General features: G+C 45.0%; 2 protein-coding genes across 3 annotated transcripts in view; one reads left to right on the plus strand and one right to left on the minus strand.

The window, feature by feature from the left end:
• Window positions 1-25,391, minus strand: part of POLR1A (RNA polymerase I subunit A) — a 79,401-nt gene extending 54,010 nt beyond the window's left edge. The window contains exons 1-11 of the mRNA XM_027860449.1: window positions 25,219-25,391; window positions 22,014-22,218; window positions 20,018-20,167; window positions 19,197-19,304; window positions 18,990-19,075; window positions 18,793-18,905; window positions 15,717-15,809; window positions 13,607-13,709; window positions 13,123-13,306; window positions 2,412-2,582; window positions 2,194-2,316 (exon numbers count right to left, since the gene is read on the minus strand). Coding sequence (XP_027716250.1) covers window positions 2,194-2,316; window positions 2,412-2,582; window positions 13,123-13,306; window positions 13,607-13,709; window positions 15,717-15,809; window positions 18,793-18,905; window positions 18,990-19,075; window positions 19,197-19,304; window positions 20,018-20,167; window positions 22,014-22,218; window positions 25,219-25,295 — 1,413 coding nt within the window. The 5' untranslated portion in view covers window positions 25,296-25,391. The remainder of the gene's footprint in view (window positions 1-2,193; window positions 2,317-2,411; window positions 2,583-13,122; window positions 13,307-13,606; window positions 13,710-15,716; window positions 15,810-18,792; window positions 18,906-18,989; window positions 19,076-19,196; window positions 19,305-20,017; window positions 20,168-22,013; window positions 22,219-25,218) is intronic.
• A 350-nt stretch (window positions 25,392-25,741) lies between these two features.
• PTCD3 (pentatricopeptide repeat domain 3) overlaps window positions 25,742-27,055 on the plus strand; it is a 26,602-nt gene continuing 25,288 nt past the window's right edge. For both annotated transcript variants that reach the window (XM_027860454.1, XM_027860455.1), the window contains exon 1: window positions 25,742-25,853. In XM_027860454.1, the coding sequence (XP_027716255.1) occupies window positions 25,747-25,853 (107 nt within the window). In that variant the 5' untranslated portion in view covers window positions 25,742-25,746. The remainder of the gene's footprint in view (window positions 25,854-27,055) is intronic.

Raw genomic sequence — 27,055 nt, forward strand, 5'->3', positions numbered from 1 at the left:
TCCCTATACCAATATAAATTAGAGGCACCTTGGAGCAGTGGATGGAGGGGTGAACTTGGAGTTAGGAAGACCTGGGTTCAAATCCTACCTCAGACACTTACTAGTGGTGACCCATGGCAAATCAGCTCCTCTCTTGGTACAGAACAGGTGCTAATCTGCATTGGTTGAATTCCTCCCTCGAGCAAGGAAGTCACAGGTCCGGTCCAAAGACAATAATCACCCCATGTGCCTAGCACCCTCAGGCTGGCAAGGTGCTTCTTATACACAATTGCACTGGAACACCACCACAACTCTGAGGGAGCTACTTGTAGGGACTGAGCTCAGCTGTTGCATAGGAGGAAATTGAGGCTCTCAGAGATGAAAAGGCTTGACTGTGGTCACAGAGCCAGCATGGGCCTGAGGTAGGATGTGACATGAGGCCTCCTTGACTTCATGTCCAGCGTCTTATCTACGATCCCACACAAGACGTTGTACCAAACCCGTCCTCTGTGACACTCAGCATCATTCAGGCCCCTGGGGGGGTGGCTGCCGAGCTGGCCCAAAGTCAAGGCCTTGCTCCAGAGAGCCATGGACCAGACTCAGGGATGGATCCCTGTGGCTCTGGACTGTCTCCTTACTCAACTGTCTGACTTTCTCCTGCAGAGGATGCCTTTCCCCAGGGGTGTGGCTGGCATGGGGCCACGAATTTTCTGGCTTAACTCTCCTGAGTTTCCCCTGCGGAGCCTAAGCATCCTCTGGAGAGATGAGGGAGCTGGCATCCAAGGGGCAATCTGAGGGCTTCAGCTCTGCTCATTATCAGCACTCCACAAATCCCAGAGAGTAAACATGGAAGGGAGGAAATAAAGCTCTCCACAGAGGGAATTAAACTGTCATCTTACTAGTGACCCAAAAGTAGAGTGAAACCAAAGTCCAATGGCAGGCAACTGTTAATGACTAATGGCACTAACTTTACAAAATGCTACTGAATAGAGAGTTAGCAGAAAGAGGAAACAGTTGGCCAGACCCCCTAGGGCAGCTCCTGGGGAGGAGCTGAGGGGCCACTCCCTTGTGCCTGTCTCTGGGCCTCTCTGGCATAGCACAGAGCACAAGGCACTGCCTTGGGAGTTAAGGTGATCTGGGTTCAAATCCTATCTCCGGTATTTCCTATCGATGGGCCCCTGTGTAAATCCCTTAACCTCCCTGGGTCTCTGTTTCCACATCTGTAAAATGGCGGGGGTGGGGGGGTGGACTAGATGGCCTCTCGGGTCCCTTGGGACCTTTGGCAGGTCATGTATCTGTTTCTTTATCTGTAAAATAATGGGGTTCAACTAGGGAATGAGCTACGCAGCCTAGGGCAAGTGACTGCATCGACATCGACATGGCCTTCCCATGGTAAGTCAGGAGGCTTGGAACAGGCAACCTCAAGGACCCCTTCCAGCTCTGCCCTCCAGGACCTGGAAAAGAACTGGGCCTGAGGCTTGGCCCCAGGGACTGACACGCCTGACCCCGCCAAGTTCACAGGGTCACTGTGAAGGCCAGATGAAGGAAAAGAGGGAACCCAATGCATCACCACTGAAAGCACTCGCCCTCTGGACAGGGCAGCGTCACATGCTTGGTGCAGATGAGGACATGCATTTGTGAAGCACCTGCTATGACCAGAAGCCAGAAAAATAAAGAAATAAGTGAGAAGTGCACAATTATACCAGTTCTTTCCAGCTGGACCTTGGTGCATTTGGGCTCTGGCAGCAAAGTGAGTAACAGTAATAACTGATATATATTGACAGCGTCGAAGTTTGCAAAGCTTCTCACAAACACAATCTCATCTGAGTGTAATCACCCCATGAGGGAGCTATTAATGCCCCCATTTTACGGATGAGGAAGGCTCAGAGGTGAGAAAGAGCCAGCGGCACACCTGGACACCTTCTGATTCCCAAGCCTACACGCCATCCACCAGAGCAGGGCAGGCCGCCACAGGTGGCTCTGACCTCTTTTTAGCAACGCGCAGAGAAGCGTGGGCAGGTATCCTCTAGGAGACAGTGACGGACCGTGGGAAAGGAGGAGTTAAGAGGGACAAGCTTGTCACAACCAGCTAAAAAGCCCTTGGATGAGGACCATCTGCACAGAAGTGCGCAAACACTCAGACTTCCGTGGCCTACTGAGGCCCACCCTCCCAGACTGCTGGCTCCCAGCAGCCCTGCAGCCCCCTTGACTCACCATGGGGATCCCAATTTCGTTGGTGTTGATGTACATGTCTGGGCAGATGACTGAGCGAGCAGCATAGTCAACACGCTTCCCCATCATGTGCTTCCGAAACAAGCCTTCCTTCTTCTCCAGGATCTGTTGTGGTGAGGGAATCAAAGGAAACAGATGAGGCTCGGGCAGCTGTCTCACGGTATGTGGGCCTACGTGGGCTCCTCATCCTTGCTGCTCACCTGTCGGATGCCAGGGTACTTCTCCATCATTAACTTGTCCATATCGCTGTCAAACACAATATTGACGTGGCTCTGAAGACGGATCCAAATGCCATAAAGTTTCTCTGTGAGAGACTGGCCTGGAATCATGGCAAGAAAGGAGCGGTCCATTGGAACAGAAGACTCTGTCTCCTGGGGGGAAACATCAAAGAGAGCAAGTGGGACCACAAGCCTGAGCCCCCCAAGACAGAGGACCTGGCCCTCCCCTTCCCCCAAATGTTAAGAGCCACAGTGCGCCCCAGACTTTCCAAAGCTTCTAGGATGTTTCCAGCTTGCTATGACTTAAGGCCTTAAACACAGACCTGAACAAAGTTGGCCTCCTAACGTTAAAGTGAAGCTGGGAGATGAACAGAATTTTAGAAAAGTTAGACATGCTAGACCTCTGGAAAAAATTGAATGGGAACAGAAAGGAGTATACCTTTTATTCAACTCTACATGGCACCTTCACAAAAACTGATCATGTGGCATAAAAACCACACAACCAAATGAAGAAAAGAAATATTAAATGCATCCTTTTCAGACCATAATAAAATAAAAATTATATTCAATAAAAGACTGTGAAAATATAGATTAAAAATTAATTGGAAACTAAATAATCTAATCCTAAAGAATGAGTGAGTCAAAGAAGAAATCACAGAAACAATCAATAATTGCATTAAAGAGAATGACAACAATGAGATAACATATGAAAATTTATGGGTTGCAGCCAAAGCAGTACTTAGTACTCTAAACACTTACATTAATAAAACATTGAAAGAGGAGATCAATGAATTAGGCATGCAACTAAAAAAACTAGAAAAAGAACAGATAAAAAATTCCCAATTAAACACTAAATTAGAAATCCTGAAAAACTAAAAGTGATTAATAAAATTGAAAGCAAAAAACCATTGAATTAATAATTAAAAGCTGGAGCTGGATTTTAATGAAGAAAAAAATAACACAGATAAACCACTGGCTAATTTAATTTTTTTAAAAAAAGAAAGAAAACCAAATGACCTTAACAAAAATGAAAAAGGTGAATTCCCAACCAATGAAGATGAAATTAAAGCGATTAGGAGCTACTTTATATGCCAATTATATGCCAATAAATCTGACAATCTAAGTGAAATGGATGAATATTTATAAAAATATAAACTGCCCAGATTAGCAGAAAAGAAAATAGAATACTTAAATAACACCATCTTGGAAAAAAGAAACTGAACAAGCCATCAATGAGCTCTCTAAGAAAAAATCTTCAGGACCAGATGGATTCACAAGTAAATTCTACCAAACATTTAAAGAACAATTAATTCCGATATTATATAAACTATTTGGAAAAATAGGTGAAAAAGGAGTGAAAAAAGGAGACCAAATTCCTTTTATGATACAAATTATGCTGATACCTAAACTAGGAATAGCAAAAACAAAAGAAAACTACAGACTAATTTCCCTAATGAATATTGATACAAAAATTTTAAATAAAATACTAGCAAGGAGATTATAGCAATGTATCACAAAGCTCATACATGATGAACAGGTGAGATTTATACCAGGAATGCAGGGCTGGTTTAATATTAGGAAAACTATCAGCATAATTGACCATATTAATAACAAAACCAACAAAAATCATATGATTATCAAAAGAAACAGAAAAATCTTCTGACAAAATACAACACCCATTCCTATTAAAAACACTAGAAAGCATAGGAATAAATGGAGTTTCCCTCAAAATGGTAAGTGGTGTCTATCTAAAACCATCAGCCAGCATTATCTGCAATGGGGGATAAGCTAGAAGCCATCCCAGTGAGATCAGGGGTGAAACAAGGATGCCTATTATCACCACCATTATTCAATATTGTTCTGAAAGAAACTGAAGGAATTAGAATAGGCAATGAGGAAATTAAACTATCACTCTTTGCAGATAATATGATGGTATACTGAGAGAATCTTAGAGAACAACTAAATAACTAGTTGATATAATTAATAAATTTAGCAAAGCTGTAAGATATAAAATAAACCCACACAAATCAACATTTCTATATATTACCAACAAAGTTCTGCAGCAAGAGACAGAAAAATTCCATTTAAAATAACTGTAGATGATATAAAACATTTGGGAGTCTACTACTCCCAAATACTACCCAAGTACTACTACTACTACTACTACTACTACTACTACTACTGCCAAGACAAACCCAGGAACTACATGAACACAAATAAAGTCAGAACTGAATATTTGGAAAAACATTAATCACTCATGGGTAGTCTAAGCCAATATAATAAAAAATGACAATTCTACCTAAATTAATTTATTTATTCAGTGCCATACCAAACTGCCAAAAAATTATTTTACAGAGCTAGAAAAAATAACAAAATTCATCTGGAAGAACAAAAGGTCAAGGATATTCAGGGAATTCATGGAAAACAAAATGTGAAGGAAGGCGGCCTAGACGTACTAAATCTCAAATTGTATTTAAAGTGGTAATCATCAAAACAATCTGATACTGGCTAAGAAACGGAGTGGTAGATTAGTGGAATAGATTAGGTCCATAATACAGAGTAGTAAAAGACCACAGTAATCCAATGTTTGATAAATCCAAAGATTCAAGCTTTTGGGACAAGAACTCACTATCTGACAAAAATTGCTGAGATAACTGGAAAGCAGTTTGACAAAAACTAGTTATAGACCAACATCTTACACTGTGAACCAAGATAAAGTCAAAATGTCAAAGTCTAAATAAGGAAATTAGGGGAGAATGTAAAAATGTGCCTGTCAGATTTATGGATAACAGAAGAGTTTATGACTAAATAAGAGAAAGACAGCATTATGGGAAGTAAAACAGATAATTTTGATTACATGAAATTAAAAGGTTCTTTGCACAAACAAAACTAATGCAGCCGAAATTAGAAGGAAAGCAGGAAACTCAGAAAACATTTTCACAGCAAGTTTCTCTGATAAAGACCTCATTTCTCAAATATGTAGGGAACTGAGCCAAATTTATAAAAATAAGAACCATTCCCCAGTTGATAAATGGTTAAAGGATATGAAGAGGCAGTTTTTAGAAGAAGAAATAACAGCTATCTATAGTCACATGAAAAAATGCTCTAAATCACCTTTGACTAGAGAAATGCTCACATCTATCAAATAAGCTAACATGACATAAATGGAAAATGACAAATGCTGGAGGGGATGTAGAAAAATCGGGACACTAATGCATTGTTGGTGGAGTTGCGAACTACCCTCAACCATTCTGGACAACAATTTGGAACTGGGCTATAAAACTGGGCGAACCCTTTGACCCAGCAATACTACTACTAGGTCTATATCCCAAAGAGATCAAAGAAAAGGAAAAAGGATTTATTTGTTCAAAAATATTTATAGCAACTCTTTTTGTGCTGGCAAAGAATTAGAAATTGAAGGGATGCCCATTCATTGGGGAACAGCTGAACAGGTTGTGGTATATGATTATGATGGAATACTATTGTGCTATAAGAAATGACGAGCAGGATGGTTTCAGGAAAACCAAAGGAAGACTTATACAAACTCACGCAAAGCGAAATGAACAGAAACAGAACTACTGCACAGTGACATCAGTATTTTTAAGGATAAACTGTGAAAGATTTAGCTGTTCTAATTATGATAATGATCCAAGGCAACTCCAAAGGATCCATGATGAAAAAATCTCCAGAGAACTGATGAACTCTGAACACAAATTGAAACATACTTTTTTAACTTTATTTTTATTTTATTTTGTTTGTGTTTTCTTTTGCAATATGGCTAATACAGAAATGTCTTGTATGACTTCACATGTACAATCAACATCAAATTGCCTTTTCAAGGGAGGGAGGGACTGGAGGGAAGAAGAGGAACTCAAAATTTTAAAAAATTATTGTTAAAAATTTTTTACGTGTAATTGGGAAATATTTAACATACTAAAAATAATTTTTAAAAATACTTTGAGTTCAAATCCTGCCTCAGATGCTTACTAGCTCTGTGAGCTGGGAGTCCATGAAGACTGTGAGCTGCCTGAGAGCAGGGCTGGTTTTCTTTGCTTTGGTTTAGCTCATTTGTCTATCTTCAACGCTTCTCAATGTGTCTAGTACATAGTAGGCACTTAATGAATGATAGCTGACTATCTGACCTTGGGCAAGTCACTTAACCTCCCCTCAACTCTGAAATGGGTATGATAACAGTACCTACCTCCCAGGGTTGTAGTGAGGATCAAATGAGATCTTATTTGGAAAGTGTTTTGCGCCATCTCTGACATGTGCTATCTGTGTGACCTTGGACAGGTCACTGAAAGAACTAAGCAAAGTGACCTGTGAGGCCCCTTCGGCTCCAAATCTAGTAACATAAACGCTGTGAGGATACACCGAGTTCTGCCTAATGTCAAAACCCAGGAAGCTGCAGTGTGAAGGCCAGGGCATATTAAAAGGTGCTTCATCCACCTGAGCAGCGTCTTAGCTCCTCCTACACCCCTTCAGACAGGAGCTCAACTGCATGCTGTCCTACAGCACCACCTAGCAACATCAGGAGGAAAAGCTGGTCATCTGAGTGAGGGGAGGAGAGGGGCAGAGCTGGACTGTGGCAGAGGCGAGCAGAGTCACTTGATGAAATATGGAGGGAGGTGGTCCCTCAGTATCTGAAGGACAGAGGAGAGCAAGAACTGGGACCTCATTAATGGACACCTAGACATCCCAGGAGCAAGAGAAAGCATGCTCCCCATTATTTACTCAATCAGTAAGTATTCGTTAAGCACCTCCTATCTCACTGGGGAGAGTCTCCACGGGGCTCTGTCGGGGAAGAGAGGGAGAAGGCTGCTGCAAAGGTCTGAGAATCACCCATCTACCAGGAATAATGTTAGTATGCCATTTGTTTTCTGGACAGGACCCGTGAATTGATAAGTATGGAGGGGCTCCCAGGGAAGAATTCCTTCTACCAATGCAGATTATACAATTTGGTCACAGACAATTTAAGAGGTTAAGTGACTTGTCCAGGGTCCCACAGCCTGTATATATTAGAAGCTGCACTTGAACCCAGTACACAAATGCACCATTTCTCTGTATAAAAGGGAAGGGATATGGGGGTGGGGGGAGTGTCTAGTTAGTGAAGGTGCTAAGAACCTTAATGGTGAGGACAGCAAAAGAAGCAAAGTGAGGCCTTATCCAGTGACAGGCAACAGCAACGAGAACAGCACAAACAACCCCCCCCAATTACTGATGGAACTGAGATGGGGGGGGAGGATCCTGAAGAAGAGAAAGCCCTTTGGGTAAAAACAGGGCTGGTCTGGAGAAGCGGGCTCTGCCCTTGCCAGTGAGGGGACAGAGGAAGGACCCTTGTCCTTGACCCTTTGGGTAAGGGCACACTGTCCTGGAGAATCTTCCTTGGTACTCTCTGTGCCGGTCACTGCCATGTCACTAAAATGCTCCTCGTGGGCAGGGGAAAGCCAGGCTTGTCAAAGACTTTGCTCTCCACTGGGCCGGGGAGATGCGGCATCTAATCTAAGTGACACTAGAGAGGGAGGGTTTGGCTTTTTTTAAGTCATCACTCTAAAATGATTTGCCACCAGGTTTTGGCCAAATGAAACGGATTTCATTCGGGAAACTCTGGATGCTACAGAAACAGCACTGTCTTTTGCTTCTGTTTTCCCTACCAAAGGGAATGATCTTCAGACAGGGAAAGCTAGAACAAAATGGATTAACAGGGAACTAAAACCTGTCATAAGTGGGGAGACGCTGAGAACGCACCGTAGTGGCCATCCTCAATGATTTTGAGTCACCAGCCTGAAAAAATTAGAAATAAATGATTTGCTGAAACATTGTATGACCTCTTTTTTTTTTTAAAAAAAAAAAAGAGAAATGCTAACAGACTAGAGATGGACAAATATAAAATCTTCAAAAAGGGAATGAAGAGAATTACTCACTGTGAGCCAATGAACTTGATTTCACTTCAAAGCAAAATTCTAGAACATAAACATTAAAGTACTGATTTATGAGCATTTAGAAAAAGAAACAATGATGACAAGGCGGGGTCGTAGGTACACCAAGAGAAAGCACCAGAATATGTTTATCAATAAGGCTCTGGACAAAGTCTCTCATCATATCATTCTGGGTAAGATGGAGAGACACAGGCTAAGGCAGATGTCTTCAGAACTGGTCAAATGACCAGATTCAACAAGTCAAGATTAACAGGTGGACGTCCACCTCTGTCAAAGGAGCCCAGAGCTGTCGGTCACTGTGCATTTTAACCAGTGACCAAGAAAAAGGCACACATGGAAAGCTCGTCAGGTTTTTCAAACCTACGCATACTGAGGGGGATAGCAAACTCATCCGCTGATGGAATCAGGGACAGAGACCAGAACAACGGGCAGACTCTAAGATGAAATTAAATAGTAGACGTAAAAGTCCCACATTCACAAAAGTCAGAATGAAGGAGACGCTGCTCGACAACAGCTGGTACTTAACAGGCTGATGAAACTACAAACTCAACAAGCTGAAAGCGTGTGGCCACAACCAACCCCCAAAACCTCGTGTGATCTTCACATCACTAGGTCAAGGACCAGGGCAGATCGCAGCCCCTCTCTGATGGGGCCCTCTCAGGCAGCTAATGTCAGGGCCTCGTCATTCCGCATTCAGCCCTCTTTCCCAAGGCCACACTAAGAGAAGCTCAGGGTCGGAACCAGGGAGGGGACCATCTGGCTGCTGTCTGTGCTGGGAAACCACGTCTAGAGAACTGTGCTCCATCGTGGGAGTCACATTCCGGGAAGGACAGTGGCCTGTCCAAAGCAGGGTGGCCGGCACCAGGAGCGGCCTGAGCAATGGAAAAGGAGAGTGAGGCTCAGCTTCCAGAATTACAGAGGCTGCCCTTGAGGAACTAGAACAGGCTTGTTCTGCTTGGCCCAAAGCACAGAACCTGGGCGCAGTGGCTCTGTTACAAAAAACCACCATCATCTCAAAAGAAGAAAAACTGCCAAAAGCAGAACGTGTCGGGCGTGCCCTGCCAGCTGCAGCCAAGCTGAGGCCGGTAACCTAGGTCTGGCTGATGGGCCGATGCATCCCTCTGGGGCAAGGCAACAGAGGCACCAAATGGACCTGACCTTCCCTAAGGCACCAAGGCGATGGGTTCCACCTAGTGGTGAGCTGGGGTGATAACAACTAAAATCCTTCAAGAACACAAGCTTCACAGAAATATGGTACGGATTTGGCTACTGCTTATATCACTACTGAAAGGTCTCAAGGATCACCTAATCCAGGAGTTCTTAGCCTGGGATCCACACACCTTCCCTCCCTTAAGGGTCCACGGATACATTTGAGGGGGCCTGCGAACCTGGATGAAAAAAAATGAAATTTTAAACATCAAGAATTGCATCTTTATTTTCACTAACTTCTAACTAAAATTCAGCATTTCCTTCAACTAAAATTTTTTTTTTATTCTGAAAAGGGGTCTGTAGGCTTCTCCAGACTGCCAAAGGGACCCAGGCTAATCCAAGTCCCAGTCTAATCCGGCCCCTAATTGTCTAGATGAGGACAGTTACCACCATGACCACACTCCTAACAATGCTACTGGAGAGGGAAAAAGATCACGGACAAAAAAGTCCCTAGCAGTGCTATTCATCATAGCCAAACAGTTGAAATAACACGGACATGTAATATTTGGGGAACAGGTGCTGAATGAAATGGAATAGGATTATAGCATAAGAAATGATAAACATGAAGAATACCCAGAAACATGGGAAAACTTGTATGAAATGATGCAGAACAGTAGGAAAAAACCACTGACTCCAGGTTGAGGGGCCTTGGTTCAGATCCCAACCCTGATGTTTACTAATTGTGTGTGACCTTGGGCAAGTAATCCACCCCACCCTTGGCCTCAGTTTCCTCATTTGCAAAATTAGAAGTTTGAACTAGATGGCTTCTAAGGTTCCTTCCAGCTCCAAATTCTGGTTGCTAGGGCAGCATAAATGGACACAATGACAAACAGAAAATATACTCCAAGGGGACCCACCTAAACAGGAGGCCCTCACTAAGACTACCTTGGTAAGAGAAAATATTAAATTAAAATTTTAAAAAAGTCTATGAAAAACCCAAGTTTGGTTTTATGTACACTCACAATCTTTCTCATGTTAACGTGAATATTTGTGTTTGCTAAGAGATGTTGAGCCTAATTTTTTAAGGAAAAAAATAAACTGATATCATTTGATCCTGATGACAGACCCTTAGCCTCCAGAAGAGGATCAGATTTTTGGCTACAGAAAGTAACGAAGCCAAGGCAAGGACAGTGTTTTAGTCGAACCTGGTACCTCCCTAGGGCGGAGTCCAGTGTTCTGTGAAGGAAACGGGAAGGAGGGAAGGGAGGGAGAAAGGAAGGAGAGAGGGAGGGAGGTCAGGATTCAAACACAGGTAACCAGATGTCCAGTGGAGAGATGGGTTTTCACCATACCATGTTGATTTACATTATAAGAAAATGTTAGAAAGCTGCTGAAATTTAAAAAAAAAATCGGAGGATTGTCATTTCATTTGTAAAATGAAGGGTTAGACAAGATGATCCCAACAGATCAAATGATAGTGAATGTAAACAAGTTTCAGACTTTCACCTGTGATATAAATGTTAGCTGCTTTTAGTATTATTTAGTATTATTATATTCTCATGCAATGCAAAATCCTTAATAGCTAACTCTCACTGAATTCAGAAAAGAAATTGCTAATTACTCACTACTGATTAGAGAAATGCAAATCAAAAAACTCTGAGGTGACCACATCACACCTATCAGATTGGCCAACATGACAAAACAGGAAAATGATAAATGCTGAAGATGTGGGAAAATTGGAATACTAATGCATTATTGGTGGAGTTGTGAACTGATCCAACCATTCTGGAGAGCAATTTGGAACTGTGCCCAAAGGGCTATAAAAATTTGCATACCCTTTGACCCAGCAAATAGAACTTCTAGGGCTGTAACCCAAAGATCATAAAAATGGGAAAAGAACCCACGTGTACAAAAATATTTATAGCAGCTCTTTTTGTGGGGGCAAAGAATTGGAAATTGAGGGGATGCCCATCCATTGGGGAATGGCTGAACAAGTTGTGGTATATGAATGTAATGGAACACTATTGTGCTATAAGAAATGATGAGCAGGCAGACTTCAGAAAAACCTGGAAAGACTTGTATGGCCTGATGCTGAGTGAAATGAGCAGAACCAGGAGAAGGTTGTACACAGTAACAGCCATGTTGTGCAATGACTAACTTTGATAGACTTAGCTTTTCTCAGCAATGCAAGGATCTAAGACAATTCCAATAGTTTCATGATGGAAAATGCTATCCACATCCAGAGAAAGAACTTTGGAGTTTGAATGCAGATCGAAGCATACTATTTGCTCTTTTTTTCAGTTCTGTTTTGCTTTGTTTTCCTTTCTGGTAGCTCCTCCGATTGGTTCTAATTCTTCCTTACAACATGACTCATGTGAAAATACGTCTAACAGGCATGTATATGTAGAGTCCACATCAGATTGCGTGCCATTTTGGGGAGGGAAGTGGGAAAGGAGAGGGAGAAAATTTAAAACTCAAAAGCTTATAGAAGTGATTGCTGAAAACTAAAAATAAGGGGAAAAAAAGAAATTCCTAATTACTAAAATGACTGAAATGGCCTAAATGAACTCATCTTTTCATATGATTACCGTGGAAGGAAAATTCTATGTCCTCGGACCCCAAGATCCCATTGCTAAGCACGTACCTCCTCAGAGGCCAAAGACAGAAGGTCCCACGTACCTGGAAATACACTTCACAGCAAGTGCTTTTTGAACTAGAAATAAAGCGGATGACATCAAGTGAGAAGCTAAACAAACTGGCATGTGAACGCCATGTAACATTACTGCATACTAAGAAAAACGTTCACGAAACATGGAAAGACTAACATGGACTAGCTCAGAAAGAAGCAGGTCCAGGAAAACAATGGCCACGATGGGAATGGAGAGAACCACAAAGTAAAGTGAATGCCAGGAACATGGAGGCAGGTCCCAGGGAGCCTCCCTCCCTCCTGCCCAGGCCTGCGGTCTACGCTGTCTACACCGGCAGACATGGTGCAAAGGCTGCTTTTGTTGTGTCTTTCTTTTTCATTCTTTGCTACAAGAGATGACTTTCTGGGAATGAAGGTGATATAAAAACAAAAGATACCAGTAAGTGTTTTTGTTTTTTTCCAAAGGAAAAGTCGGTTGGTATTCCCCCTGAGCTCATGCAGGGCAAAGAGGTGGCCCAGCCCTAGGGTCGGGGACAACATGGGATTTAAAATGCGCCCAATAATCCACACACCAGGTCATTATGGCAGAGCCAGAAAAAATCTTCCAGAAAATCTAGACTAAACCCTGATTCTATAGGTTGAGCAGAACACGGCTTGCCTTGACCAAGATGACATAGCCAGCCCCTCTCCCTGGGTAGATGCTCAATGAACGTCAGTCCAAATGAGCTGAGCAGAGCTAGAACCCCAGCTCAGAGCAAGAGTCTTTCCACTATGCCACCATGTTTAACTCAAGGCTCAGCTCTCAGGTGCAAGGTCTCCAAAGAGCTTAACAAGCAAAATTCAGGTCAGTTCCAGAGAATGCCCCCACACCTTTATCACTGAACAATCAGCTTTTTTGTCTGAACAGTTCACCAGACCAGCCCCGGGTTAGTAGTGAACGTAGGCACTGTCACGGTACCTCTGGGGAGCCGTTCTGGATCTCCTTCCCTGTCACTCCCATCCCCTCACTCGGCAGGGCCTGCTCTTGGGCCATCAGAGCCAGAAGCTTTCGGATCAGGACCACGTCCTTCAAAACAGCCTGCAAGTTCACTGTCTGGCCGTTGGTATACATCTGGTCCCCCAGGCGGTTCACTGGGCGATACCTACAATGCAACACAAGGGTTAACGCACCAAGGAAGAAAAGCAGAAACTTCCCTCTCACCTTTGTTACTGAAAAAGCAACTAACTTACACTGCTGCCTCCCACACCCACACCCACGTCTCCAAATGACCAAGAAGGAGTAACAGTAAAGAATGGAAGAATCCTTTACTCGAATTCCCTACTGACTTGGTGGAGCAGGGCCTGCTGCCAGCCTTCCCCACACCTGAGTCATACATCCCTCCCCTCAAGTGATACGGTGTCACCCGATTCTTCTTCCACGCCATCATGGAATTAGGTGTTACCTGGAAGGCGGCACCACCACAAGATCCAAAAAGAAGATATTGGGATTGAATTTGGACTCTGTGCCATCCTCTACTCCAGAGAAAAGGCAGTTCAGAAAGAAACCTGGGATTGAAAGCAAGTAAACTTAGTAAATCAAATAGAAGAACACCAAAATGAAAAGAACCACTCAATAATTTCTACATAGGAGCCAAATGAGAAAGGAGACTCATTAATGGTGGTTAATGAGCTTAATGGCCACATAGTTAATCTCCCTGTTGTAACATAAGGAAAGCTATCTAAATCAAATGATTCAATGTGAACTCACAACAAGCAAAGAGGAAATAAAAAGAACCATCAGAAACTACTGTACAAATTTACATAGCAACAAAAACTAAGAATTCAAAGGAAGTCGATAAGTAGTCCACAAAAATGCAAAATACAACTAAAAAAAACAAGACTTTAAATCAACTTCAGAAAAAAAAAAACAAATAAACCATAAAGTGCCAAATTTAAAAAAAAAACCCAGATCAGACAGATTTATAAGTGAATTCTATTAGACAGTTAAAGAGCAATGAATGCCTATGCCACAAAAATTATTCTCCAAAAGAGAGACTGAAAGCATTTACCAAAACTTCTTTTTTGGGTTCTGCTAACCAAACAAGGGAGAGACAAAAAAAAGAAAATGATACTCCAAGCATACTAATTAATATTGATATGAAAATTTTAAGTAAAATCATCACAAGGAGACTACAGTCAGAAAATAATTCACTGGAATCAAGTTGGATTCACATGAGGAATCTAAGAATAGTTCAACAGCAGGATTAGCATAAGCAACATAAACAAGATATCAAAACCACAAAACTATTTCAACAAATGCAGAAAATTCTTTGACATTACCCAAAACCCATTTATATTTTTGAATCCTAAAAATGTCTATCTAATCTAATGTGTACAAGAGCTTTGAACTGGAAGTCTAATGATCAGAGAGCAAAAGACTGGAGGGTTGTTTAAAACTGGAAACATTCTATTCAATTAAGGGACCTTTCGTGCACTACTTTTGTCTACCTTCAGTGATATTTCTGAGAGTGAGACACGACCTTATATATCACCTAGTCCAATTCTCAATTTAAAATGAGGAAACTGAGGCCCGGAGATCAGAAGTGACTTGCTCAAGGTCACATAGTGACAGCTAGGATTTGAACTCAGGAATTCTCTCAGTCTAAATCCAATGCTCTCACCCTGACCTGCCAATTAAAAGGCTTTTATCTCTTCTGCTTGTTTATTTTCCCTTTGCTTTCATACTGGCACCATTCATTAAGGGGTTCTACAAAAACCTATCAAGTGAAATTCTGTTAAGGAGGCACAGGGAGAATAGACGATAAGCCAAGTAACACCATAGCAGGGTTTTACAGTTTCAAAGAAGTTTGGTCCACAGGCATGAACTGCTGCAGAATTGACAAATGATTTGGTAAGGGCAATGTTACGTCATGCAAGGTACACATTCATCTCTAAATATTTTGTATTTCTACATTTTTAATAGCCAACCACCAATGACTCATCTATAAGCACTTTTCCCAGAGAAGTGGGAAGAGCGGCATACTAGGAGTCAGAAGACCTGAGTTCCAATCCCAGCTCTGACTCTCACTGGCTAGTTCATAGACAAATCATTTAACTTCTGCAGGCCTGGGTTTTCCCATCAATGAAATGGAAATAATAATACTTGCACAAACTACCTCAGATGATGTCACGAGGAAAGGACTTCTCAGGGAGCTAGAGAAATCTGAGGTGCTAGAACACAGTGAGCCAGCCAGTTTGGCCTGCTCTGACCAGACCACAGGCAGAGCACCAAGATGACCACAGATGCTATCTACCCAAAGTATAAAAATCCCAACTTGTACAGGAATCTCTTAGGCAGCTACAGAAAATCATTCAGCACAAAACTGTTCTAAACAGCGTGTTCCTCGAGGGCACGGCATTCAACTTTTCAGGAACATAATGATTGTGTAAATGTTCAGCTCGAGGTGACCTGACATGAGGGACAGACCTCAGTGGAGGATGGCAACAGTCCTGGGAAAACAAATGAGCAAGAGAGTGCACAGAACTTAAGACTCCTCAGGTAGAGTACGTTACCTTCATTCTCCCAAAGGGCCAAGACATGTTCTCGGGCAGTGCTGGGGGTCAAGTAGCCCCTTTTCCCCAAATGGGCTTCATCGATTTCTGGGGCTGGGAAGAGAAAACCAAAAACAAACGATAAAATCAGTGCAAGGAAGTGTAGGGATGACGAGCCCTTACCTTTCTCTTTGTGTGCAGCACCTCCCTCCTCATCTGAAGCACACCTTTGCTGTTGGACTGTTCACAGGCTCAATCCTTCAAACACACTCTACCAGTGGCTCCCCAGCTGAGGGCCACTGGGCGATTCCCAAGGGGTCCATCTCTTTAAATGACTCAAGACAATACAAGGCAAACATATCTTCTGTAGACTGAACAGATCTCATTTCATACTTATCACACAAATATGCAAAGGTACATGGCAAAGGATCTGTGATTTCTTCAGTGTGGGAACTGCCTTCACCCATGCAGAGATCACAGCCTAACACGCACTACTGAATTAACACGCCTACCGTCACATCATTGCAACCAGGAGATACTAACAGAAAAACTGTAACAAAAAGGATGGCACTTACAGTTCTTTGTCCATGATACACATATACTGCAAATAAGTCTTCACTAAACATCTGACTTAAACCTTCTCATTTCCCATTGTTTTCTTTATTGAGGAAACAAGTACTCTCTGCTGCCCCTTATTCATCCACATTAATGACTTCCCAGTTTCAGATGGACGTGCCAGGATGTGGCTTCCAGAGAAATGCCCACCCACCCTCCTGCCAGTAAGGCATGCTTCCCTCCTCTTGTCACCAAAGTCCTCGGCACTGTCAAATGGTTCAACATCAGAAATTGATAGCAGTTTATCAGTGAAGAGACATCACCATCTTGGCTGCTGAACCCTAACAACCATGGGAGTTTTCCATCTGACTAGTAGCTGAAACCTTCCGTGTGTCATCACCCCAATAGAATGTGAGGGCCCTGAGAGCAGTGATGGTCCAACTTTGCCATCTGTATCCCTCATGCTTACTATGGTGCTTTGGCACATCTTAAGTGCTCAGTAAAAGCTTTCTCCCCTCATTCTTCTCCACAGACATAGACTCTGCACAGCCTACGCAGATAAAGGTGACTTAGTGGTCAGACATCGGCCCGTGGGTCTTTATTCTGCTTAACCATCCTTTTTCAGGACAGGGAGGGCTCTGCAAGGGCGAGCGGGGTCACTGGGAAGCGAGGTCAGCTAACACACCTCAGACCAGGGAAGACCAGATGAGGAGCATCAGGAACTGTTAAAAGGTACAGTTAAAGCTTCCCACCTCCAGAGACCTGTGAAATCCATCCCATGGCCTAGGACTGTGCTGGGGGTGTCTTGATGGGGACGACAGAGTCCAAAAGCTTCGGTGTTGGTGTTAGACCTTACACATGCACACACTCGTGCTGGTGCACACTTGGGGGGGAGGGAGGTAGAGTAGGGGGCGCAGACCATGATCGCACTGATTTTGGTGCTGCTTGCCCCCCATGCAGGTAACACTGCCCCGTGATTTAACAGGCCAATCATTCCCACCTCATGATCATTCTCCTACCTCGCTACCGTGAAATCTTCTCCTGGGCCCAGGGACAAGCTACTGCCTTGTTGCTCAGGGCCCTGAGAGGCAATTTGGCTGGGGTCACTGACCCAGGATGTGTCTGAGCTGGGATCTGACCCCAGAGGTCCACATTCTCTGTCCACCCCACCACTTCCTCACAAAAAAACCCCCCAAAACACAAAAAAAACCACACACCAAAAAAACACAAAAAAACCCAAACAAATAAAATAAACAAACCACACCAAAAAAAAAAAAAAAAACAACAAACCCAAGAGATTCTGAAAACTGTGATGGATATTCCTTCACACTCCAGCCAGAAACATAGTGCAAAGGAGGAAGGAGAATGGGCAGAAATATGTGTAAGGAAAGACATCTGTGACATAGGACTCTGAACACTACTAAGAAGCCAGTGAGAAGGGCAGACAACGCACAAGCTAAGAGCAAGTATTTAGAGAGAGATTTAAGGTCGACAAAGTTCTCTGACATTGATCTCTTCTGATCCTAGATCCAGAGCTGGCCCAGACCTCCCCATGGTCTTCAGGCCCATCCCTTCATTTTACAGATGAAGGCAGTGAGGTAACCTCAACAAGCAGCAGAGGCAGGATCTGAACCCAGGTCCTCTAACCCACAGCCAGGCCCCTCTGCCCTAGAGTATACTGCCTCCCCATTATCATCAGATGGTACTTGGTAAAGGCCCAACAGTACCCTGATTATCAGGTTCACAGAACTGTACATTCTTTGCCACACTTTTGGGAAGACAGCACTCACTCATCCATCTACGGGGGAAAGCAAATGGACAGTAAGCACAGGACACAGATGACAGGCATGGACTTGGTGAGAGGGATGGTTCTGTCTGGCAGTGAAGAGGAGACTGAGGAAATAACCGGGACCTCAATCAACAGACACACTCAAGTGCCCCCTGAAAGGAGCTCCTATCTTGGGAGAAAGGAAACCTGAATCTGAATGCTCCCTCCACCACTTCCTAGCTGGGTACCACGACCAACTTCGATAACCTGTCTGGGCCTCAGTGCTCTCCCCTGTAAAAGGGGGAGGGTACCTGCCCTCTTTACTTTCTAGGGCTGTGAGAGTGCTGCTTAAATGGGCTATCCTCCTCCTCCTCCTCATCCTCCTCAGTAGCCGCTGCCGTTCGGCTCCTCATACAAGGCCCAAAAAAGCTGCAAGATCTGACTGAACTCTTTGAGCCCACACAACCCAGAGCTACAGAAGGCAGGTTTCACTTCAAGGGTAAGGACAATTCTGCTAATGCTTGGAGTTGTCCAAAAATAAAAGAGATTAAACAGAATTTTCCGTCACTGGGGAGCATCACGAGGAAGCTGGATGCCACCGCAGTTGGGCACACACCAGACAAGACCATGCTTTCTGTTACAGTGGGACATAACTGATTCCGAGGTTCCCACCAGCTCAGGGATATCCGGGGTCCATCTTAAAAGTCTGCAACTGTAAAACTGTCCAAACAAGAGAAGATGAACCCCCTCCCCCAGAGCAGCCAGACGCCTCACCTGCTGTCTTCTTGGCCTTGTCCTCTTCCCCGCCGGCCTTTTTGTGAACCACAGCAGGGTAGGTGACGGTCAGTTTGCTATTGTGCTCCTTGCGAACCACTGACTTCCCAGTTCTGGAGAGAAAAAAGGAGAACACCTTCAATGCTGGGCCATGAAGAGGTTTACAACTGTGCAGACAACCCGGCTGGGCCACTTACTTGCAGTGGGGGCATCTCTTAGAAGCCATGTGTGCCTTCCAAAAGTGGGCAATCAGCTTGCTCTTACTCTCACAAACATTCTTCACCTGAAACACATGAACAAAGGACTTTGAAAAGAGCCCTTTCTGAATACCTCCGGCCTACTCGGATCTAGAGTGTCAGGCCCCCAGGCATAGGGCCAAGCCCCGGGGAGCTGCACTGCCTCACCTGTGAGCCCTGGGCTCCCAGCAGGTTGTTTTCCAGGACTGCCCGAGTGTGCTGCTCTAATTCTTCCTGAATCTCATGGATAGAAGCATTAGGATTTTCTTCTAGAAACTGAAAAATAAAAGGAAAATTAGTGACCCTTGGCCCCTGTGACAGGGCCCTTTCTACTTCTACATTCTACTACATGGCAATATTCACAAGCCTTCTAGAACAATTGCTTGCCATCTTTTTCCTTGGCCCCTCCAGACCAGGGCAGCACAACTGCTCACAAGAATGACCTTTAATACCATGTGTGAGCACAGATGAGCCAAACTCACAAGTCCCAGATTAAGGCAAATTTGAGAAGTATAGAAGAATGTCACGGGCTCTGGTCTGGCCTTGTCTCTAGTGTCTGAAGAAGGGATGAAGTAAAAGCCTCACAGGCTTATTCTAAGAACCCAAGGGTCCAACCACAAAAGTGAGAAGCCCCACAGGCCTCCCTTGGTCTAGGGAGGGGCCACAAACCTCAACCTTCTTTGAAGCATCAGCTGGGACATGAACAGGCAATATTTCAAAAGTCTCGACAGAAAACAAAATGAAAGCAGGAAGGGTCTCTGTTCCACTTTGGCAGTCTGGTGTTCACACACCCATGAGCCACTTCCCATTGAAAGCTGAACCATCCTTTATTGATACATTGGCAAACCCAAGGGTGGGAGACAACATATGGTCCCATTTTCCTCCAGACCCGACCCCCTTCCCTTTCCCCAAACGGTATCCCCACGGCCCCTGCTCCTTCTCTAGCCCGGGTTTTCCTCTGACTTCCAGGACTGCCACACATCACCTACCCTGTTCAAGGTACTCTCAAGTTCATAGACGCCCTGAAGTGCCCCAACCTCGAGGACCCGCAGCTGGCAGTAGAGGAGGTGAACCACAGGCCGGGGACAAGTCAGCAGGTGGCAGTTGAGACAAGAGCCCCGGATTAGCAGGTAGAGTTTCTGAAGAGAAGACAGGAGAAGAATGCTGTTAATGGGCAAGGCCAAGGGTCCAAAGAAGCACTGAAGGGTTAGCAAACACTAAGGAGACATACGATGCTCCTCTTTCCTCTGATCCACTGGGAGAACAGCTCACTTCAAAGCTAAGAGATATCACAGAGCTGTGAGAAAAGAGGAGTACTGAAGACTTAGAGGTACACACCCAGACTTAATACTGAATAATTACCAGGACCAAGCTTGTCTCCAAAGAGAAGAGGAGACAGGTCCCTTCCCCCAGGAGGGAGGTAGGGGACTTTGGGTTCGGAGTGTGGCCTATGCTGTCAGACTCGTGGATGGGTTGTTTGTTTTGCTGAACTGCCTTCTTTGATTTTGTCTTTTACGAAGTAAGGTAGGGGATGGGATGGGCGGGTGGGATCCACGGGGACATAAAAACAAAAGAGAGACGAATTTTTTAAAGCAAAGAATGGATCACTTATTTAGAGCCAGAAGGTACATTCCAAGTACTTCCTTGAGTCCCATATTCCTATCTTACAGATGAGGTCACACAAGGGCCAGAAAGAGGGTTCTGACCACCCTCCTCTTACTTTAAATCTAGCATGGCTTTCATCACATCCAGATGCCTCCTAATGGCATGAGAGTGAAAACCAAGGAGCCACAACTATATTATACCCAACGATGACAACCAAGGTTTGGCTGCAAAGGGAGACCTGACTCTGATTCTTCATTCAGACCCTTACTTGCCGGGTGACCCTAGGTCAGTCATTTAACCTGTTTGCCTCAGTTTCCTCATCTGTAATATGGGGATAATAATGGCACCTACCTAATTACCTCCCAGGGTAACTGAAGATCAGATGAGATAATGTACATCTAGCTCTTGGAAAACCTTAAACATTGACCTGGCCAGGAGGTGACTGGGCTGTGATTTCACTGGCATGTGGGGAACTCCCCGAGAGGAGACTCTCTCTACCAATGCAGGACAGCACTTTTTCTACAACTCAGTCTTCAAGAGTGGCCTAGAACACTAAAAGACTAAGTGACTGGCTCAGAGTCAACTTGAAATCAGGGCCTGCTGGCTTCAAGGCCTGCCCTCAATCACCTCCTCCATGAGGCAACCTCCCCATGATCAGCAAACTTCAAAAAAAAGGAACACGTGGATCTAATCAGGGTGTTCCCAGTGTCATTTGTGCCAGAACAAAACACAACCCTTCCCTCCACATGCTAATGACTTCAAGCAGAGAAGGGGAAAAAGTGTCACAGAAAAAGGGAAAGCCAGCAAATAGAGAATACCACCCGCTTCTCCAACCAGAGTTCTTGCCACCCGTTTGGCAGCTGAATAAAATCATGGAAGTTACCAAGGATGAAACACACTTTAGAGGGTATTGGAATTTTAAGATGGAACCAGTCAACAAGCATTTGCCTAGGGCCTACTATGTGCCAGGCAGTGTATACACAAAGACAAAATAGGAACGGTCCCTACCCATGGACCCTACATTCTACTGGGGGAAAATGGAGAGAACGGTGATCAGAAATGGGTCTCCTTCCTTCCTGTCTACACATTCTGCTCATCCCACAAGCCATGTCTGGATGAATCCTCTGAACAAAGACCAGGCTCCAGATTAGCTGAAGCCATCTTCAAGGCTGTTTTTCCCAAGTGAATGGATTTAAACAAACTGACCAGGAGTGGGAAATGGATGAGAATTGGTTAGTTTATAGACAAAGACCACGGGGAACTTGACTCCACTGAGGATCTGGCCCATCCCAAGAACCCAAAGGGCTTTAGGCTCAGTCAAACCCGGTGCTCCATCGATGGCCTGACACCCATCCTGAGAGCAGAAGCGGTCATACGTACATCAAAGAGCAGAGGATTGTAGACCATCAGGGGGAGCTCGATGTGGCCCAGGTGCCCGGGGCAGTTGCCAAAGTCCTGCACGCAGGTAGAACACGCTTCTTTGGAGTCAGCTGGTCCCAGGGATAAATCATACAGACCGTTCACTGAGGGGTTCCCCACATTGTCCATGTATCGAGGGTTTGTGATGGATTTGACACTTAGTTTCCTGAAGAGAAAGGAAAAACCAACATTTTCCAAGTCAGAGGGATGTCCTATGTCTTACTTATAATACAGAATAAACTTAATTAATTGCCACATTGCGTAAATTAGTAGACCATCTGTAAGGGCCTGCTCTTAACCCCTTCCCCCTCCCAAATGCATCCTCATGGGCAGGTACACTTCATTTTAAGGAAACTCGTAATACAAAATTACAAAATAAGCTAAAATCATTCATTCCACCAATATTTATCTTCCACATTCCACACACTAGCTGCTGGAAATGATACCAAAAACATAACTCAGCAGGGTAGAATTGTGGAAAGAGCATTAAGCTAGGAGGACCTGAGTTCAAATTCTACCCAGACTATCTATTAACTTTGGGCAAGCCTTCTGGCCTCAGTTTCCTCATCTCTGGGCCTCAGTTTCCTCATCTGCAAAATGAGAGTAGAGTGAGTACCAAATGGCCTCTTCCAGTGCTACCATAAAGCTAAGATGTTCCTAGTTTACAGCAGATTAGGGGAGCATTCTTTGCTTTGCCAAGGTTCCAGCACATGGCTATTTTAAACAGAGCAAGGCCAAAGCACAGCAAACTATACCAAAATCATCTGCATCTGACCAGGCCATTCCCCTGCTCAGAAGCTTTCATGGGTGCTCTGCTGCCCATTAAATAAAAACCTCCTGGGCTTGGTGCTGAAGGCCCTCCTCTGCACACTTCCCGCCTTATCTGTCACCACTCCCCTTTATACATTCCAGACAAACTGAGCATCTGCTGGCCATTATCCCACCATGCTCTGCCCATTCCTACCTCCATCTCCATCATTACTGCAACCTCAACAACCAAGCTTGGGTGTCTCTTCCAAGGCTCCCCTCTCTGTCTCACCCCCCCTTTCTCTCTATGGACATGGGCCCACATGTAGAATGCAGGCTCCCAGGCAGCATTTCCTCCCCTCTGTATAATGGCAATAATAAAAGCTAACAAGGAAATGAGGTTTTCAAGGATTTTGCATGTTATTCATTTGACCCTCACAATGACCCTTGAGAATTTTGTTGGTTTTTTACAGATAGTAGGTGATTTAGGTTTTGCTTTGTAAATTGCATCATTCAATTCAACACACTCAAACATGGGCCAAAGTTTTGAAAGGAAAATTTTTTGAGTGCAGGAAATGACACCTGAAATCATTTTTCACACACATGAAACTCCATCTCTCCCCTCCCATTTTCTTGTAAATCCCATTTGCAGAGACTGAACTTCAGTTGGCATTCCATGGGCGCTTTCTCGATCCCCTGACTCCCACCTTCGAGGCTGGAGGGAGAGAGAGTAGAGGCAGACCAGATAGCGATGAGATGAGTGTTAGGGGCAGCGGGGTGGAAAGCAGAGGGTGCCAGCCTAGTTCAGAGCGAGAGGCCAGGGCTTTGAATCCCAACTCTGGCACTTAGCGCCAGTGAGATCTTAGACTGATCTGTCACTTGGCATCACATTTCTTCAGCTGTGAAATGAAAGGGGGTGGCTTAGACGATGCCAAGGACCCCTCATATCCAGCTCTCAATCTACAATCCATCAATCCTCACTTCAACAGAGACAATTCACAAACTGTATCATCTAAAACTGATACTTCTCTCGGGTCCTCATTTTTGAAACCCTCTGCCAATGTACATTGGAACCTGTCTAGTAAGAAAACCTGGATTTGAATCTAGGATGCTGCTTTCTCCTCCTTGGTGTGCATTCGAGGGATGACACTGTGGAAAGAACTCTGGTCCCACAATCAAATGACAAGCCTCAACTCCTGACTTGGCCACCTACTACCTGTGTGACCCCAAGAGAGTCACGGAGCCTTCTGGCGCTGCTAATTTACCTACAAAATCTTAGGTAAATTTCACTGGGAGGACATCCAAAGCTCCATAGAGATCTATGATCGCATAGATATGACTTGGAACGTCTCAGGGTCCTTTTCCCTCATCCAGCAGATACACAATCATCATCAAAATGCTCTGACATTCAAGATAAAAGGACACATGAATAGGACAGCAACTCACATTTCTCTACTACTTTAAGGTTGACAAACTGCTGACCTCTGAACAACCCTGTAAGTCTGGCCCTGCTAGTATTATGGCCATTTTACTGATAAGGAAACTGAGCCTAAGAGCAGTGTCACAGCCTGTCCGTGGCCTCTCAGGCAGGAATGGTCACAGTCTGGATCTGAACCCACGTCTCCTGACCATGAGTTCCTTCCATTAATCCACATTGCCTCTCTCTATGCAATTACAGGTTCTTCATGTGAAATAGTCAAGGAAATAAGTGTGAAAATTTGGTTGACTAGTCCTGTTTTTCAGGAGAAAAAAACAATTTTACTTCCCTCATATCCAAGTATGACAACCTCACGACTTTTCACTCATTCGTGGTGCACTCCCTCTTTAATTCATTCATTCATTCAACGATCAATGATTATTGAGCATCGATGACATAGGCATTGTGGGGTCAAGGACACTGGAGAGTCAAAGAGAGCCCTGGGTTCGAATTCCACATCTGACGCTGTCTGGCTGCCAGTAATCAGGATTTATTATTTCTCTAGACTAGCAATATTTCAAATTGATAGAAAGCACTAAGGTTTGCGAGGTGCTTGCTCTCCCTAAGTTATCTCTGATCCTCACAACCACCCTGGGAGGCAGGTGCTACTTTATGGAAGAGGAAACTGAGGCAGGCGGAGGTGAAGTGGCTTGCCCGGGCAGACCGCTAGCCAGGGTCTGAGGCCGGCTTTGAACTCGGCTCTTCCTGAGCGCAGGTCCAGCACTGCAAGATGTCGGGTGAGCTGTCCAGCCACTTACAGCGGCCCGCGCCGGCTGCGCACCCCTCCCCACCCCCAAGGTCGCCGAACTACTGCTCCCAGGAAGCCACGCGCGGAGCCGGCGTCTGCCCCGAGCACCGCGGCGCGCACCGCCTGCTGGGAGTCGTAGTTCCCCAGACCCGCTTCGCCGGGGACCCGGCAGTCTCCACCACCAAGCCTCTTACCTGAGCTCCTCGGCCGAGTACATCCCGAAGGAAATGCCCCGAAGGCGCCGCCAGGGAACCTCCTTGGAGACCAGCATCTTCGTACCTCGCCCACGTTCTATCTAACGAGACTGGCGGCCGCGGCGTTCCAACACCAACTCAAACCTACCTCGGAGCAGCAACCACCACGCGACTCAAACTACGCGTGCGCCAAGAGAAGCATGCATGGGGGAAAGGATTAAGTGGACTAAACTATTACTATTTCCGGGGAGGGAACGAAAAGAATTTTTGGAACCTAAGTCTCTATACTAATTATCACAGTATTTATTGACACATAAGGCGTTAACTATATATTTAAAATATTTTAACAATAGATAAGCATGTTATACCTCAAAATTTGTAACAAAAAATTTAAAAATATGAACACACTCTCCCTTCCACACTACCATTAAAAGCCTCCCCTATCTTTTCGCCCAGTGGTACGTCTCTCTCCACTTCCTCCTTTCCCAGTCGTATCTCTTCCCGACTTGCTTTGCGCGTGAGCCCAAGATGGCAGCGGCAGCAGGCGGTCGCTTCCTCCGCGTAGGTTGCTGCTGGTCCCGGCTGCCGTTGACCGGTAGACGGGCTAGTGCACGGAAAAAAGTTACTGGGAACAGGTAAGGGGCATGGGCCTGTGAGGTATAGTGGGTCCCAGCGTCGGTTCGAACCTGTGGTGGGAAAGGGAAGAATCAATGATCCTCCGCTCGGGCTGCAAAAGCGTTGTGGTGCGCATGCGCGCCGGGAATGGCACGTGGGTCAGGGAGGACGACCGGGCGGCCTGCAGCCTTGGAGTCACGCTTTGGAAATCCGCTAGCTACGATTGGAACCCAGGAACATTGATTTCAGAGCCAGCGCGCTTTGCGCTGCAGGTCTCCTCCTTCTGCTAGGTAGCCAGCTCTTTCGGGGCAGGTACTATTGCATATTTCGTTCAATTAAATCAATGCGTATTTAAGCACCTACTAAGTGCCAGGCGCTGGGATGTAAAAAGAGACAAAAGAGCCCCTGCCCTCAGTGTAATTACTCAAATAATCTTTTTCATCCCGCTGGACTTTTTCTCCTCCCTAGGGCCGAGCCCCAGCACAGAGTAGGGGCCTAAGGATTATTAATTAAGCACCGAATTAAATAGTGAGCTCTTAACCAGCGATTTTGTGGACTGGAAAGGGAAAAGATGATTGGAGGGGGGTGGGCGCGGGGCTAGGCAGTGGGGTTAAGTGACTTGCCCAGGGTCACACGGCTAGTGTCAAGTGTGAAAGATGATTTCTATCAAGGTCATGCCGCATTCACGACACTCTGGGCAGGGCAGTAGGAGGAGACAAGCTGGATTGTGAGGTTGCCTTCCCCGGTCCGTCTCGTGTTTGTGTGTCGTTGTTTGTTTGCATATGGTCTGCACCATTAAACTGTGAGCTCCTCCAGGGCAGGTAATTAGGACATCGTCTGTGGAAGCTTAATAAGTGCTTGTTGACTCGCTTTGAACGCTATGTAAGAGCCACAAGCTGATCCCCTCAATGTCCTTTCCAACACTAATCTCACTGCTGCAGTTTCAACATAGGGAGGGGCAGAGATTTCTCTTTAACTTTTCCTGGTGATACGTGGAGAAGAGCCCCAAGAACAATGGTGAAGTGGTTGAATCTGGACAGCTGGGTGGCACAGGAGATGGAGCGCCTGGCCTGGGGTCAGGCAACTGCTCTTCCCGACCTCGAATCTGACTTCAAATATCTCCGAGCTGTGTGACCCTGGGCAAGTCGCTCGACTTCGTTTGTCTGAGTTTACTGGCCTGTAAAATCAGCTGGAGAAGGAAATGTCAAACCTCTCCAGTGTC

The sequence above is a fragment of the Vombatus ursinus genome, unplaced genomic scaffold (genome assembly GCF_900497805.2).
Source record: "Vombatus ursinus unplaced genomic scaffold, bare-nosed wombat genome assembly UNPS02014181.1, whole genome shotgun sequence".
Taxonomy (NCBI): Eukaryota; Metazoa; Chordata; class Mammalia; order Diprotodontia; family Vombatidae; genus Vombatus; species Vombatus ursinus.